Source organism: Prunus persica, chromosome G1 (assembly GCF_000346465.2).
Source record: "Prunus persica cultivar Lovell chromosome G1, Prunus_persica_NCBIv2, whole genome shotgun sequence".
Lineage (NCBI taxonomy): Eukaryota > Viridiplantae > Streptophyta > Magnoliopsida > Rosales > Rosaceae > Prunus > Prunus persica.
The window spans coordinates 12,221,875-12,238,366 of record NC_034009.1 but is presented as its reverse complement, the minus strand read 5'-3'; the positions used below and the strand labels follow the sequence as shown (position 1 = coordinate 12,238,366).

Below are 16,492 nucleotides of genomic sequence, written 5' to 3'. Positions count from 1 at the left end.
ACGTCATCTTTTTTAGAAAAATCGAAGTGGAAAATTTATTTCACGACGGTTGTTTTTAAATAAGAGACGTAGTAGATTTCAATAACGTCGTCTTCTCATGTATTTAAAGACGTCATATTTTTTCTTGTCGTGAAAATTATATTTAACGGCGTAGTGTTTTAGTTGTCGTCGTTGTATGTCTATCTTGCGGCCTTGTTCTTTTAATATGTGTCATATTTTTCCTTTTTAACGACGGTGATTTGTTTGAGTTGGTCGTCTATTCTCATCCTCGACTATTTTTTAGAACTTTAGCAGACTAAACACGTCTGTTTTTATTTATTTTCGACGTTGTTGTATTTAACAACGTCTAATATTTATCGTCGTTGTTTGTTTCTGAAAATAGGACGTATAAATTTTGTAATACGACTCTCATATATTTGTAACCGACGTTGTTTCGTTGTTCAACGTCTACTCTATAAATACATACGTCGTAAATAATGACACTGACAACTATTTCCACGTCATCTTTCATAGAAAAATCGAAGTGGAAAATTTATTTTACTACGGCTCTTTTTATATAGGCGACGTAGTAGGTATAAATAACGTTGTCTTCTAATGTATTTAAAGACGTCATATTTTTTATTGTCGTGAAAATGATATTTAACGGCGTTTTATTTTAATTTTCGTCGTTGTATGTCTATCTTGCGGCCTTGTTCTGTTAATATGTGTCATATTTTTCCTTTTTAACGACGGTTTGTTTAGAGAGTTGGTCGTCTATTCTCATCCTCGACTGCTTTTTTAGATCTTTTGCAGTTCAAAGACGTCGTTTTGTATTTGTTGATGACGTTGTATATTGTAACAACGACGATGATTTAGCGTCGTGGTTTATGAGGGAAAAGATGACGGTGGATTCCACGACCATTGAAAAACCGAATACACGACGGTGATTTACCGTCGTCTTTTTGCTTTTTTGTAGTAGTGAGAACCCATAGGGACTTTCGGATCGGAAATTGGAGGTCGTGGGTTCCGCAGGTCCGGTTGACCAGGGTTAGAGTAGTTTGACCATTGGTTGACCGTGAGTCTCCCGGAGTAATCTCACCTTTCTAGGGGGGATTATCGAGTGTTAGATGATTGTGGAGGGTTACACAATATAAGAATTAATTTATATAACTATAATTATATATGGTTGTACAAGGGTACAACAAAGTCTAGAGTGTCAGTTTGGAGTGCTATACGCACTACTTTAGGTACCTCCTCGGATGTTGGATTCACTACAAGCACCACCAAGTGAAAGTTAGGTCCCGCGTGGCGTAGGTTATCCGGCGTTGGGACAGACCTCATACGTGGTGTTGGTTGTACCGGCGTATGGGGAGATTTGCAATATGATGTTCAGGTCTCACGTGGCGTAGGTTATCCGGCGTTGAGACAGGCCCCATACGTGGCGTTGGTTGTACCGGCGTATGGGGAGATATTGTGATACTGTGTTGAGGTCGCACGTGGCGTAGGTTATCCGGCGTGTCGACAGACCCCATACGTGGCGTTGGTTGTACCGGCGTATGGGGAGATTTGTGATATGATGTGCAGGTCTCACGTGGCGTAGGTTATCCGGCGTTGAGACAGACCCCATACGTGGCGTTGGTTGTACCGGCGTATGGGGAGATATAATGATAGTATGGCATGGTCGCACGTGGCGTAGGTTATCCAGCGTGTTGACAGGCCCCATACGTGGCGTTGGTTGTACCGGCGTATGGGGAGATTATATGAAATACAAAGAACTGAAATAAGGTATCACCGATGTGTGGAATTGGGTTTTAGGGAAGAACTACGTGTGGCTTGATCCCTCAAGGAGGGTACGTAGGTAGCCTAAGGTTATTGGGTGCAGCCGCAGACTAAATATTAGTCATATTTGGTATTTAAATTGTTTGATAATCGTTTAAGAATCATTGGAAGGCCGAAGGCCATTTGTGTGAATTGCATGAATTATATTGTGCATGCTGCCAGTTGGGAATATTAAATGCGTTTTCATGCAGGTATAAATTTTGGGAAATCTCTAATTTATAGGGGAGACTCTGCCTAAATTTCGGCAGGAAGTCTCGGTCTTTAGTGATTGGGTCTGACATCGGAGTGATGTCAGGAATTCCAAAGGGTTCGTCTCGGATTTTGAGAAAATTCGAGGCGGGTCCTTAAAATGAATGACATCTTCTTTCTTAAAAAAATAATAAATAAATCCGTTTATAATTCAAGGACAATTTGATAAACCCTAGTTAATCAACAACAACCCGATTTTTAGGATTGTTCTTCTTCGAGTTGAAAATGTTATATCGTTGACTTCAAAAAAGAAAATAAAACAAAAAGACCTAAGTTAAGGAAACTGAGGATGAGAGTCCATCTCCTTTCATGAATGTATCATATAGGCCAACAGCAATATTAGGTTTAGCTTAATTAAATCTGTTTTGTCTTGTTCGGATTTTAGTGTTTGGATTGGGAAGGGTTATCGCATTTACTCCTCCAGCAAAATGTAATGAAAACAAAATTATCCAATGGTGTAAATAATAAGAAAAAGAAAACTAAACTGTTTTTGTATAATGCGGATAAGATTAAAATTTGACCTGAACTTGCTCAATAACAACAGATATAATCTTATTATGTTTAAATAAAAACCCAAAATCCAATTTTAAGTTAAACTTCATCTGGATATCAAAAGCTATTAGGATTTTATTAGATTTACAAATAGGGACAAGATTACAGGTGGGTCCCACTTCTATTAGAGAAGTGATACACAATTAGATATAAAAATGTAGTAGCCAAATATAGACTCTCATTATCTAACAAGTACTAGTAATCCTGCTAGGCATAGGAGGTTTTGCACTATAAATATCTCATCAAACCCACCTAATTTTGCACGCTTAATTCCATCGATCCTTCCAAGTTGTTTTCTCTTGTTCAATTTTTATTGCTTCAAGTAGTTTTCTTAGCTTTCTTTAGATTGATCTTTGAGTGAAAGAGAGAAAGAGTTAGAATAAGGTAACAATGGCTGGGGGCGATATAGCTCCATCGAGTGGTGGAAAACAACACCCCGGTAAACTCACAGCTAGGGTTCTTATAACATGTATTGTTGCGGCTACCGGTGGTCTGATTTTTGGGTACGACCTTGGAGTTTCAGGCGGTGTGACATCGATGGACTCTTTCTTGAAACAGTTCTTTCCAGCGGTTTACCAGAAAGAGTCTTCAATCAAGCCTTCCGACGATCAGTACTGCAAATTCAACAGCCAGACACTTACACTTTTCACATCTTCGCTATATTTGGCTGCTCTGGTTGCATGCATTTTTGCATCAACTATAACCAGAGTGTGTGGTCGCCGGCTCACAATGATCTTGGGTGGAGTCCTTTTCTTGGCTGGTGCCCTGGTCAATGCCTTTGCTAATGCTGTTTGGATGCTTTATGTTGGTCGTCTACTTCTTGGTTTTGGTATTGGATGTGCCAATCAGTCTGTGCCGATCTATGTCTCTGAAACAGCCCCATCTAAATACCGTGGTGCTCTCAACATGATGTTCCAATTGTCGATCACAATTGGAATCCTTGCTGCTGGTGTGCTTAACTATTTCTTTGCGGAGATCAAAGGCGGTGGGGGGTGGCGTTTGAGTTTGGGAGGTGCTGCGTATCAGATTGGTAAAAAATAATACTTCATTCTACTTAATATATAACAAATAGGAAGGTTATATATACAGAGCCTAGGAAACTATTCTAGGAAAGTAATTATGTTCCTATAATCTTGCATAATCAAATAGTTGACTTAGACTAATTAGGAATGTACAGCTCATTGACACTCCCCCTCAAGTTGGAGCATATATGTCATCAATGCCCAACTTGCTAAGTGAGCTGTGAAATACCCTGCCTGTGACTGCTTTGGTAAGGACATCTGCAAGTTGATCTTCGGATTTAACAAATGATACCTTAATGATCTTTGCCTCGAGCTTCTCCTTGATGAAATGTCTGTCAACTTCAACATGCTTGGTTCTATCATGTTGCACTGGATTATGTGCAATGTCTATTGCAGCTTTGTTGTCACAATTCAGTTGCATGGCATGTTTAGGTTTGAACCCCAATTCCTCCAACAAATTCCTTATCCAGAGTAGCTCACATACTCCGTGTGCCATACCTCGATATTCTGCTTCAGCACTTGATCTTGACACTACTTTCTGTTTTTTACTTCGCCAAGATACTAGATTGCCTCCTACAAAGGTAAAGTATCCCGACGTAGATCGCCTGTCAGTAACAGAGCCCGCCCAGTCTGCATCAGTGTGACCCTCAACATCTAGATGACCATGTCGTGCGAACATCAATCCTCTTCCAGGAGATGACTTCAAGTATCTCAAAATTCGGTTTACCGCATCCATGTGGGCTTCACTTGGTGCATGCATGAACTGACTCACCACACTTACAGCATATGCTATATCAGGTCTAGTGTGTCCTAGATAGATTAACTTACCCACAAGGCGTTGATATCTTTCTTTGTTGGTGGGTACTTGATCAGGATATTCACCAAGCTGATGATTCAACTCCATTGGCGTATCTGCTGGTTTGCTGGCTAACATTCCAGTGTCAGTCAAAATGTCAAGGATATATTTCCGTTGTGATAGAAATATTCCTTGTTCTGAACGAGCCACTTCGATGCCTAGGAAATACTTCAGAGCACCAAGATCTTTCATTTCAAACTCACTTGCCAAGTGGTGCTGCAATGCTGCCTTTTCTATTGGGTCATTCCCGGTAACTACCATGTCATCAACATATACAATAAGGGCAGTGACTTTACCTTTCTTATGTTTCAGGAAAAGAGTATGATCTGAGTTACTTTGCTTGTATCCAAAATCCTTCATTGATTTGCTGAACTTTCCAAACCATGCTCTGGGTGACTGCTTCAAGCCATAAAGAGACTTTCTCAGTTTACACACCATGTTGCTAGTATTGGGCCCCATCTTGCATCCTGGAGGGGAATCCATATAGACTTCTTCTTCTAGGTCGCCATGCAGGAAGGCATTTTTGACATCAAACTGGTGTAATGGCCAGTTTAGGTTTGCTGCCAGAGAAAGAAGTACCCGAATTGTGTTTATCTTGGCTACAGGGGCAAATGTCTCCCCATAGTCAATCCCATAAGTCTGAGTATAACCTTTCGCCACCAGTCTTGCTTTGTATCGTTCAATGGTGCCATCTGCCTTGAACTTTACTGTATATATCCATCTACAACCCACTGTTCTCTTCCCTTTGGGAAGGATAGTCATCTTCCAAGTGGAATTCTTCTGGAGGGCCTCCATTTCATCATTCATCGCTTGAGTCCACTTGGGATCTTTCAGAGCTTCCTGCACATTACTTGGAATAGATACAGTGGATAATTGACATACAAATGATGCACATGACGGAGACAACCTATGTAGGGACACATGATTAGCAATAGGGTATTTAACTTTTGTTTTTGGGTCCGGGTCATACTGTTGTCTAGGAATCCCTCTAGTGGTACGAATAGGTAACTGATAACCTGTGTTTCCTGTATGACTCGACTCATGTAAAGTGCTTAAGTTGGAGTTTAAATGCTCAGTTACCTGCGCGGAATCTTCAGGACCTGATTGGATGATTGGTGATGGTACTGTAGTAGGAGGGAAATTATCTGAACCATCATATGGAGTTTCCAGTAACTCTTGATCTTGTTGTACTACTGTAGCTGGTTGCTCGGACACTGACTGCTCTAAAACAGTTTGTTGAATTTGGATGCTCTGAGTATCTTCTGCAAAGATAGAGCTCTCCCCCTGCAGAGGATGCTCAGAAACTCCCCCTGAGTAATAGAACTCACTCTCGTGGAAAGTCACATCGGCGGTAACATGCATGGTCTGAGTAGGAGGATGGAAACACTTATAGCCCTTCTGAGTGTCAGCATAACCCACAAAGACACAACGCAGTGCACACGGATCAAGCTTGCCACGCTGATGTGGATACACCTGAACATAAGCAACACAACCAAAGACACGTGGTTCGAGATTTGGTGTGGATGGCATGGTGAGGAGAGTGGTCAATGTCTGAAATGGAGTTTGATACTGAAGAGTGCTAGATGGTGTTCTATTAATGAGGTAAGCAGCAGAACAAAGAGCCTCCCCCCAAAAATGATGAGGCATACGGGCCTCAAATAAAGAGGCACGAACAACCTCCAAGAGATGACGATTCTTACGCTCTGCGACGCCATTCTGTTGTGGTGTATAGGCACATGTGGTTTGATGAACAATTCCATGTTGACTTAAAAAATTATGTAGGTCATGGTTGACGTACTCTCCTCCATTGTCAGACCGAAGCGTAGTGATTTTCTTGTCAAATTGAGTAGCAACATATTGATAAAATAACTTGAATTTGGCGGTGACATCACTTTTCTGCTTTAAGGGAAAAACCCAGGTCATCCGGGTGCAATCATCAATAAATGTCATAAACCACTTAAAACCGCTAATAGTGGGAACTCGTGATGGTCCCCAAACATCAGAATGGACAATCATGAAAGGCAAAGAACTTTTATTCAATCTTAATGGGTAAGAAATACGATGACTTTTGGCCAAAATGCAAGTTTCACAATGAAAGTCTGATTCAGCAAACTGGGAAAACAAATCTGGAAATAAAAGTTTCAGATAACCAAAAGAAGCATGACCTAATCGTCTATGCCATAGCCAAATTTTCTTCATCCTGATAGACTCATCTCCTCTCACATGATGTGTCTGACTCAATCTTGTACTGCTGTCTTCTGTCAAGTCCAGATAATACAACTTTCCCCTCCTAGTACCACATCCAATCACGGTCCTGGTGAGAAGATCCTGAAATAGACAATACAATGGCCAAAAACACACGGTACAATTAAGGGAATCAATGATTTGAGGAACAGATAACAAGTCATAGTCGAGTGAAGGGACAACTAAGACATGATCAAGACTTAATGAAGATGTAAGAGATAAAGACCCTTCTCCCATAACTTGGGAGGTGGTTCCATTGGCACTGGTAATATGTGTTTGGCTTGATGGTTTGGTAGAGTGCAACCCAGTAAAACTAGATGTCATGTGATCAGTGGCGCCAGTGTCAATAATCCATGATCTATTACAAGTAAGTGAAGATGTGCAAGAGGTACCTGAGGTGGCCAAGGCCTTGGAGCCATATGTACCTGATGGAGGTTCTGATGCAGTCTCCTCGGATGACGGAGCGAATGCAAATGAGGCTCTGGTAGAATCCTTTTTCCGCGCTTTGTGGACCCATCCTTCTGGATAACCAATGATCTCATAACAGCCCTTAATGGTGTGGTTATCTAAACCACATTTGGTACACTTCATTGGAGGCCGGTTACGAGTAGGGTCGACACTATAGTTGTTCGGCCGAGATTGTTTGGACCTTGCAGTAGCCAAGGCTGTGGCTTCGGAGGTTACACCAACTTCAGACATGGTTCCCTGTCGGTTACTCTCTCTTTTAATATGTGCATATGCGGCCTCCAGTTCGGGTTTTGGCTCCATCCGCAAAATCTCTCCTCGGATTTGATCGAAATTATTGTCCAAACCTGCAAGAAATATATAAACTCGGAGACGATCAACCTCTTTGCGTCTAGTCTCAATGTCTTTCGGATGCTCCATGGTGCTTGGACTTAATTGATCAAGCTCCTGAAAAATCTCAATGAGCTCACTGTAATATTTGGCAACTGATGCGCCAGCTTGCTTCATTATGAATGACCGTCTGTGAAGGTCATAAATCTTGGCTTCATCAGCACCATCTGAATAGGTTTGCTTGATTGCAGCCCAGACTTGCTTTGCTGTGTCATAACGAATAAATCGTTTAATCTGATTAGGTTGCATGGCGTCGAACAACCAACTTTTGACTTGGCAATCCGATGCACGCCATTTATTAAATGTGGGATCTGTGTCTGCAGGTTGGGCAATATCACCGGTCAAGTGGCCATGTTTTTCTCGCCCAGCTATCTTCATCTCTATGATTTGATGCCATAGAGAATAATTATTCTCATCCAGTTTGATTCCTGCGGAGAAGTTGGAGGTGTCACTCTGCAAAGTGACGATTTGTGTGGTAGTTTTGGAGCCTCCCGACACCAAGGATTGATTGGTGTTTGCTGACCCATCATCGTTGGCCATGATATTGGCTGACACCCAATGAAAAAAGGACAAAAAAAAAAAATATCAAGTTGAGGAAAAGCAAGTGCACGGTGGACAAAGGCAATAAGACAAACTGTTTTGCAATAAGAAATATTGGGTTGAAAGGGAAAAAAAAAGAACAATGGGAACGGTTTGAATGGGTCTGTGAGTGGAAAGTGATTTGCAATATTGCAAAACGTGATTTGACTAGAGGAAAGGTTTGAATGGGTTTGTAAGATGGAATATGGGTGGTATTGGTGCTGGGTTTGTGAGATGGAATATTGCTTTTGGTGCTGGTGCTGGTGCTGTGTAATAGATGGAATATTGCAAAACGGTGATTTGAGATGGAATATGGGCTGGTGCTGGGTCTGTATGACGGCTGTTGCTGCGGAAGCGATTAGGGTTAGGGCAAGAGACAGTCAAGATTGACTGCTCTGATACCATATCAGATTGGTAAAAAATAATACTTCATTCTACTTAATATATAACAAATAGGAAGGTTATATATACAGAGCCTAGGAAACTATTCTAGGAAAGTAATTATGTTCCTATAATCTTGCATAATCAAATAGTTGACTTAGACTAATTAGGAATGTACAGCTCATTGACACTGCGGTCCCTGCCATTATAATCATAGTTGGAGCATTGTTTTTACCTGATACACCAAACTCCTTAGTCGAGCGTGGCAAGCATGAGGAAGCCAAAGCTCAGCTTCTTGAGCTCAGAGGAGTTCCTAATGTTGATGAAGAGTTTAATGACCTAGTTGCGGCCAGTGAAGCATCCAAGTTGGTAAAACACCCATGGGTGAGCTTGTTGAGCAGGAAATATAGACCCCAGCTTGTGTTTGCAATCGGCATCCCTGCCTTCCAGCAACTCACCGGCATGAACGTGATCACGTTTTACGCTCCTGTCTTGTTCAAAACAATGGGGTTTGGAAGCAGTGCTTCTCTCATGTCAGCTGTCATCACCAATCTCGTTAATGCTTTAGCTACATTTGTCTCAATCCTCACTGTTGATAAGGTTGGAAGGAGGAAGCTTTTCTTACAGGGTGGTTGCCAAATGCTCCTCATGCAGGTGGGTGTTGGAATTGCTATGGCTGTTAAATTTGGGGTCAGCGGCAACCCTGGAAAGTTGACACTAGGGTTTGCAGTTCCCTTGGTGCTCTTAATCTGTGTTTATGTTGCTGGATTTGCCTGGTCTTGGGGGCCTCTAGGATGGTTGGTGCCCAGTGAAATTTTCCCACTTGAAGTAAGGTCTGCTGCTCAGGCTATCAATGTCTCCGTCAACATGATCTTCACCTTTGCCATAGCCCAAGTCTTCACAGCCATGCTCTGCTACATGAAGTTTGGCTTGTTCTTCTTCTTCTCAGTCTGTGTGGTGGTGATGAGCATTTTCATCTACAAATTGTTGCCCGAAACGAAAGGAGTTCCGATTGAAGAAATGCACACTGTGTGGGAGAATCATCCATATTGGCGGAAGTATGTCGTTAAAGATGAAGGCATTGCCATGGGCAAGGGCAAGGGAGGACAAAGTGCCTGAAGTTTGTTTTTGTTTTAGATTTTCTCTATATTTTATAAATTTTTGTCAACTTTTTAGGTTTAATTTAGGTCTGGAAAATTTTGTTGGATATAATATTATTTATTTATTTTATTTTATTTTTACACATGCATAAGCCTTATTTAAGTTTGGGCATCGAGGGCGCAATTGACAATTTGAAGATAAATCAATTTTAAAATAAATAAGCTTAATCCAATCCGACCAAAAAAAAAAAAAACAAGAGGCAGGGGGCATTAGGTTTATTAAGATTGTTTTGAGCTGAATCGGAGGAAATGGCTCCTGCATAAAAAAGAGGAAAAGAGCTGTCGCAATTTAATGCAAAAATTATCCCATCCCATATACACGTATGTATGTTATAGGTTGCTAGGGCGATGGAGGAGGGCTCGGGCAATCATAGGTGCACAAGCAAGCTTTGTGAGGAGGCTCTGCTGTTATGCAGGATCCATAGCCTCTGGCATACTTGTGTGAGCATTCTTTCTTGCAAGCTTGGACACTGCAGTCCTACGAGGTTCCGCACCGAATACTAACCTAAACTCTAAACCCTTTATAAATCCATCAGGTAATTCCTAACTGATGGATTTCCCCTTCATATATGTGTTTTCGTTGCTCAAACCTTGTTTGACATGTTCTGTAGTTGTTTTTGTGCACCTATGGTATTGTGAGTTATCCAAAGTAAAAACTGGTGAACAAAATGTGGGAAGTAAATTTGATTAGTGTAGCAGTGCTCCCATCTTTATTTTCTCATATTTATTCTGGTTTTTCCATTATCAAAAAAGAAAATGACAAGAAGGAAAATCCCAAAAGCAGAGTTCAACAGTCAACACATGAGCAAACTAGCATGATAACAAAACTAAACAAGAAAAGAAGCCAAGCGTTTGATCATTTTCTTAACATTATCAGTCTCAATCTCACTCCAGATATGAAAGCAATGGTCCTCTCCTTCCACTTCAAATAGCTCCACTTCTTCTCTCCACCCACTTTCCCTCACCAAATCAAAACACCAAACACCTCGTTCCCTCAGCTCATCCTTGCCTGCAACACAAACAAGGAGCGGAGAGCACCCAAGCCCAGCCATGCTTGGTGCACCCTCACCAACTGGATTGATCATTGGATTATCAAGCCCTCCAGGAGCTGATGGATAAACAAAGTTCCAAAGTTTAAAACCCAGAGTCTTCTCAAAGTCTTCACCTTTGGGCCCTGATCCAATTGGCTTGGAACCCCAAAAGTAAAGGTTGAGTTATTATACTTTTGGTCCTCATATAGCAATTTACTGAACTGCTAGTGTGTTTTGTGCTGCTTAAATTCCCTTTCGTCCTTGCTAGTGTGTTCTGCGGTGAGAGCTGCTAGTATTATACTAAAAGAATGCACCTCTTTGTTCACAACATGATTAACGAATATCATATTCAAAATCGTTCATATATATTACTTCCCTTCCCATAAGAAGAAGTTTTGCATTATATTGACCCAAAAAAACAAGTATTTTGAGGGGCCATTGGCGCCGTAGTTTGCCCGGGCTAAAGACATATGGCGGCTTCTTTGGCTGCATAGCTGTCTAACTTGAGCTTCTCGATCTCTTTACCATTTTTCTAATGAAACAATTGGAAAACTCTCATCCATTAATAGCCACCTCCACCGCACACCTCTCCCACACCATTAGTCCTTGAAGCTTCTCACTTCAAATATTATACTCCTCCCTCCCTCTATATCTCCTCTCTCTAAGTCTAATGGCTTCCACTTCAACCACCAAAAAAGAAATAGCCTCAGAGCTCCTTCCCCTCATCAGAGTCTACAAAGATGGCACAGTGGAACGCCTCTGGGGCTCTCCTTATGTGCCCCCATGTCCTCATGACCCACAAACCAACGTCTCCTCCAAAGACATCACCATCTCACACAACCCCACTATCTCAGCTCGCCTCTTCCTCCCTCAAAACCAAATATACCAAAAACCCCAACACCTTCTCCCCATCTTGGTTTACTTCCACGGTGGTGGGTTTTGCTTTGAATCCGCCTTCTCATCTGACCACCACCGTCTCCTCAACCGGTTGGTCTCACAAGCCCAAGTCCTCGCCGTCTCCGTTGAGTACAGGCTTGCCCCAGAAAACCCACTTCCCAATTGTTATCAAGATTGCTGGGATGCTCTTCAATGGGTCTCTTCTCACAGAACCCACAAAGAATTAGATGCTAACAATACTAAGAAAGAGCCATGGCTGGTCAATTATGGCAATTTTGATAAATTGTACATAGGTGGTGACAGTGCAGGTGGTAACATTGTCCCATAATGTAGCCATGAAGGCAGGGGTTGAGAGACTGTGTGGGGATGTGAAAATTCTAGGGGCATTTATGTCACATCTTTATTTCTTGGGATCCAAGCCAATTGGGTCAGAGCCTAAAGTTGAAGACTTTGAGAAGTGGCTGCCTTGTAAAGTTTGGAAATTTTTGTACCCATCAGCTCCTGGAGGGATTGATAATCCGATGGTCAATCCGGTGGGGGCGGGTGCACCAAGCCTGGCTGGACTCGGGTGCCCTCGAATGCTCGTGTGTGTTTCTAGCAAGGATGAGTTGAGTGATCGAGGTGTTGGTATTATGATTTGGTGAAGGAAAGTGGGTGGAGAGGAGAGGCGGAGGTGTTTGAAGTGGAAGGAGAGGAACATGCTTTTCACATCTTGAGTGAGGCTGAGACTGAGAATGTCAAGATTATGTTAGAACGCTTGGCTTCTTTTCTTGTTTAGTAGAAATGTGAATTTGCCCATGTGTTGAATTCATTGTTGACGGCTGCTTTTCAATTCAATATATAGAACTATCAGGATTGGTCGTGAGATTTTGAGAATCCTGTGTAAAATTTAAATTAGAGCCCTCACATAATCTAATATGAAAATACTATAATTTTTTTTTTTTGTCATGACTCAATATCATAAATAATTTTATATATTATTACATTTTAAAAAGATTTACAACATTTATAGAAGTTTGGTAAACCCATCTAACAAATATATATATATATATATAGGACTTCTTTTCTTTATTAATCAATGGCATAATCTCTATATTATTATCAGTTTATGTAATTTTGAAATGAATTCTATTACTATCGGGTTTTAGAAAAGGTCTTTTAAATTTTTTAATAAAAACTTTGAGGTGTCTTTATAATCTTTCATTTATATCTGTCTTATTTTTTGCTACGATATATTATGAAGGGTTGAGGGTATAAGACCCGTTCTGTATTATTGGATTGTTGGTGAATGGGATGCGTGGAGAGCGTAAGGCCCCGTCGATGTTTTGTTGGTTGATGTGTAATTAGAGAAGTATTTTCTTGCAAGTGGATAGGTTAGACTGTGTCAAATTTTCGATTGAAGTCAGTCTCAAATTGATTATACATCAACGTTAACACACTACCGCTAACCATTTGTTTTGGCTTATTGGACAATGTAATTTAATAATCCAACTCCTTTAATTTTTAGGATCTAATTCAAAATTCGTCCTTGTAAAATGTCATCTGAATAGAAAATCATTTAGCTATTTAATTATTATAGTGAACATTTCCTTGTTTATTGAAAACGTTGTGTTCATCCATTTATTTTGCATAATTAGATAGCCAAGTATTCTCCGATTCAAGTGAATTTTGACAATGATCTTTCAATGAAGAATCATAAAGTAAATGGTTAATATCTTTGAGATAGATTGTGGAGGAGGCCAAAATGAGTATATAGCATCATATTAACTTAAAAATTGATTAATGCCTTGATATGTATAAGCATATATATTCCAGCAGAGTCTAACTTAATAAAAAAGAGTGTTGACTTGCAGACTGGTGGTCTCAAGTTCGAACCCTAATGTCAATATAGTGTGTGTGTGTGTGTGTATCCCTTAAATAAGGTTATTTGAGGGGCACCCTTGTTTGCTCACTTTTTACATTGGATTTCAAAAATATGAACGTCAATATCTTTTAAATATTCATATTGATCACCCTTTGAAACCTCAGCCCAACCCGAAAAATAAAATAAAAACCTTACCCAACCCATTGACGAACCCTAGCTAATTATGCCTTCTAAAAACATGAGAAATGGTATAATCTCAATCTCGCGTTAGTAGTTCTTTGCATCTATGAATGAGAATGAATAGCGGATGACTAGTCATACTCTCACCTTTAATCAAGGAAACAACAGCTATAGAGTCACATTTCACTTTAATTCTTCGGATACCCTCATTCCAAGTCAGGAATAAACCCTTAAAGACACCTCATAAGACCACTTCCACCGTGCAGCCCTTGCCAGGGCAGGAGGAGGCCCAAGCCCCATTTCGGCTTCCAACAGGCTTAAGCTGACCGGGCAGCAGCTGGGTCCCACGAAACCGGTCTAGCCCAAAGACAAAAGGAGCCCGTGCTCTAGCTTCAGGGCTGCTAACGTCATGGCTAACGCCAAGAAGTTTAAATTTTTTTACCGTTGGTGCTTGCAATGCACGCACCAATGGTAAAAAAATTTCAAACCCGGGCGCTAACGCCAGGCTGGCGTCAGCCTTGATTACCGCCAACGGCTACAAGCCACGTGTCTCGTTCTGGGTTCTCTAATTGTTTTTGTCCTCCAATCCAATGGCTGTTCTTTTTTTTGTTAAAAAAATATGAAATTTTTTTTTCATATATTTTTAAAAAATTACGAAAAAATTCTGGAATTTTTTTTTTCTATAAATACCTACCAATATTCTTCGCTTTCAACACCAAATCCTCGTATATTTTCTTCTCCTTTTAATATTATTCACTTTCTACACAAAATTTTCTTCACTTTCAATTTTCATTTTTATTCACCATCTTATGGCATCTTCCATCAAAGCCAAAGGGCGTGGACAACCATGGAAGATGTTCTGTTGTGTGAGTGTTGGGTCCAAGTTGGTTATTGTCTGATCATAGACAATGAGATGAATTTCTCTCATATGTGGAGAAAAAATCATGTCGGATTTTGTGAAAGATTGGGTTCGGCTCGTACAGAAATGACCTTGGCTAGTAGGTGAAAAATTTTGAATAAAGAGTTGGGGAAATAGAGAGATGCTTTGGCAAAAGCGAGGGACAACCATCGAAGCGGAGAAAATCTTGGCAATGAGGTAAATTATTTGTAATTTTTGTTTTATTAAATTTAATGTCCTAATTTTTTAAATGTTTCTTGCATTTCTAATATTTTTTTTAATAGATTATGCAAGCACAAATGTGGTTTGGTGTCATTGGGTAAGGCAGAAAATCTTTCAATCATCAACAATGTTGGGAGGTGGTGAAAAATTGTTCGAGATTCAAAATTATTCCCACTGGTCTGACCGTTGTGTTGAATGAGATGCCGCTCCATGATTCAACGACATCGAATTCACCTTTGGATTCCCCGATGAGTTAAGACTCACCAATCCAAAATGAGCCAAGGCCTATTAGGAGAAAGGCGGCGAAGGCCAAGAGAGGGAGTACTTCCACCAATGATATTGCAAAAAATTTGGAGCAAATTGCTATGAACGGCACCATGAGAATTGAGTTAGACATGAGAATTGGGAATCACGGTGGTGGCCTTGCCTTGATAGATCGAGCATACTCACTGCCATGGCAACTTATTCATCCTCTTCTTGCTCCTCCCTTTTTTTCTTCAGCTCGTCTATGCCTTCTTTCTTTAATTTCTCGCTCTTGCCTCTCCAAGCATCTCCTCATGTCTGATATTGAGAGTGGACTATGAAATTTAAAATATTAGAAATGAAAGGATAGATAAAATATAGTGTGAGAGGTATGAGTTGAGCCTCTGGTTTTATAGAGAGATTTAGAAGATAGAGATGACACGTGGCGCGATTTTAGAGGGTGAAAATCTTATTTGAAATATGAGATTTGTATTTTATAATAAATATCGACACGTGACACCCGAGAATCTTATCCTAAAATCTTATCTGAAATTTGAGATTTGTATTTTATAATAAATATCGACACGTGGCAACTGAGAATCTTATCCGAAAATTTTATCAGAAAAATTCATTCGAATTATGATATATGAATTTTATAATAAATATTGACATGTGGGAACCAAAAATTTTATTTGAAAATCTTCTCCATATTAATTGTTTAGGTAAAAAAATAAAAATAAAAAATAAAAAAGAATAGTATTTGCCATTTGCCATGGCAATGGGTGAAAACACACCTCATCCTTTGCCATGATAAATTAGTGGAATTGCTCTAAGTGAGATTAAATAATTTTGTCGCGCCCCAAATTTATAAATAAATAAAATAAAATAAAAACCCCTTATCCATAGACCAATATCCCTTATGAGATCTCCATCAATAATCATCTTCCCCTTGTGTTGGCTTCTTGAAAATTAATGTGTTTTTACATACACATACTAAATAAATAGTGTGCAAAAATAATTCATAAAAAACACAACAAGAAAAACTTCTACACACATATCATACTGTCATTGACATGAATGTAGAAGTTTATACTTACAGATGAAGGAGGGAAGTAATTCCTAAAAAAGGAGTTTTGGGCTAAAATAGCCCTTTTGTAAAACACTTATTTTGTAATAGGAGCATTTTTGCTCACCATTTTAACTCAAGGTATACCCTTACCACCATCCTCAACACTCGACACATGTTCATAGGCATAACCATGATTTCATAAATACAAAGCAAAAATTAACTATGGTTATGCCTATGAACACGTGTCAAGTGTTGAGGATGGTGGTGATGGTACACATTGAGTTAAAGTTGTGAGCAAAAATATTTTCATTTTGGGGATAATCGTTTTATTAGTCCCTGAACTTAGACCCGATTTGCATTTGAATCCCCCAA

General features: G+C 40.0%; 1 protein-coding gene and 1 pseudogene across 1 annotated transcript; both read left to right on the top strand.

Moving 5' to 3' along the window:
- Positions 3,010 to 9,984, top strand: LOC18790567 (sugar carrier protein C). Its single transcript, XM_007224252.2, has 2 exons — positions 3,010 to 3,638; positions 8,727 to 9,984. Exons 1-2 carry the CDS (start codon positions 3,010 to 3,012, stop codon positions 9,673 to 9,675), a joined length of 1,578 nt encoding a protein of 525 aa, XP_007224314.2. The 3' UTR covers positions 9,676 to 9,984.
- LOC18792362 lies at positions 11,168 to 12,585 on the top strand (annotated as a pseudogene).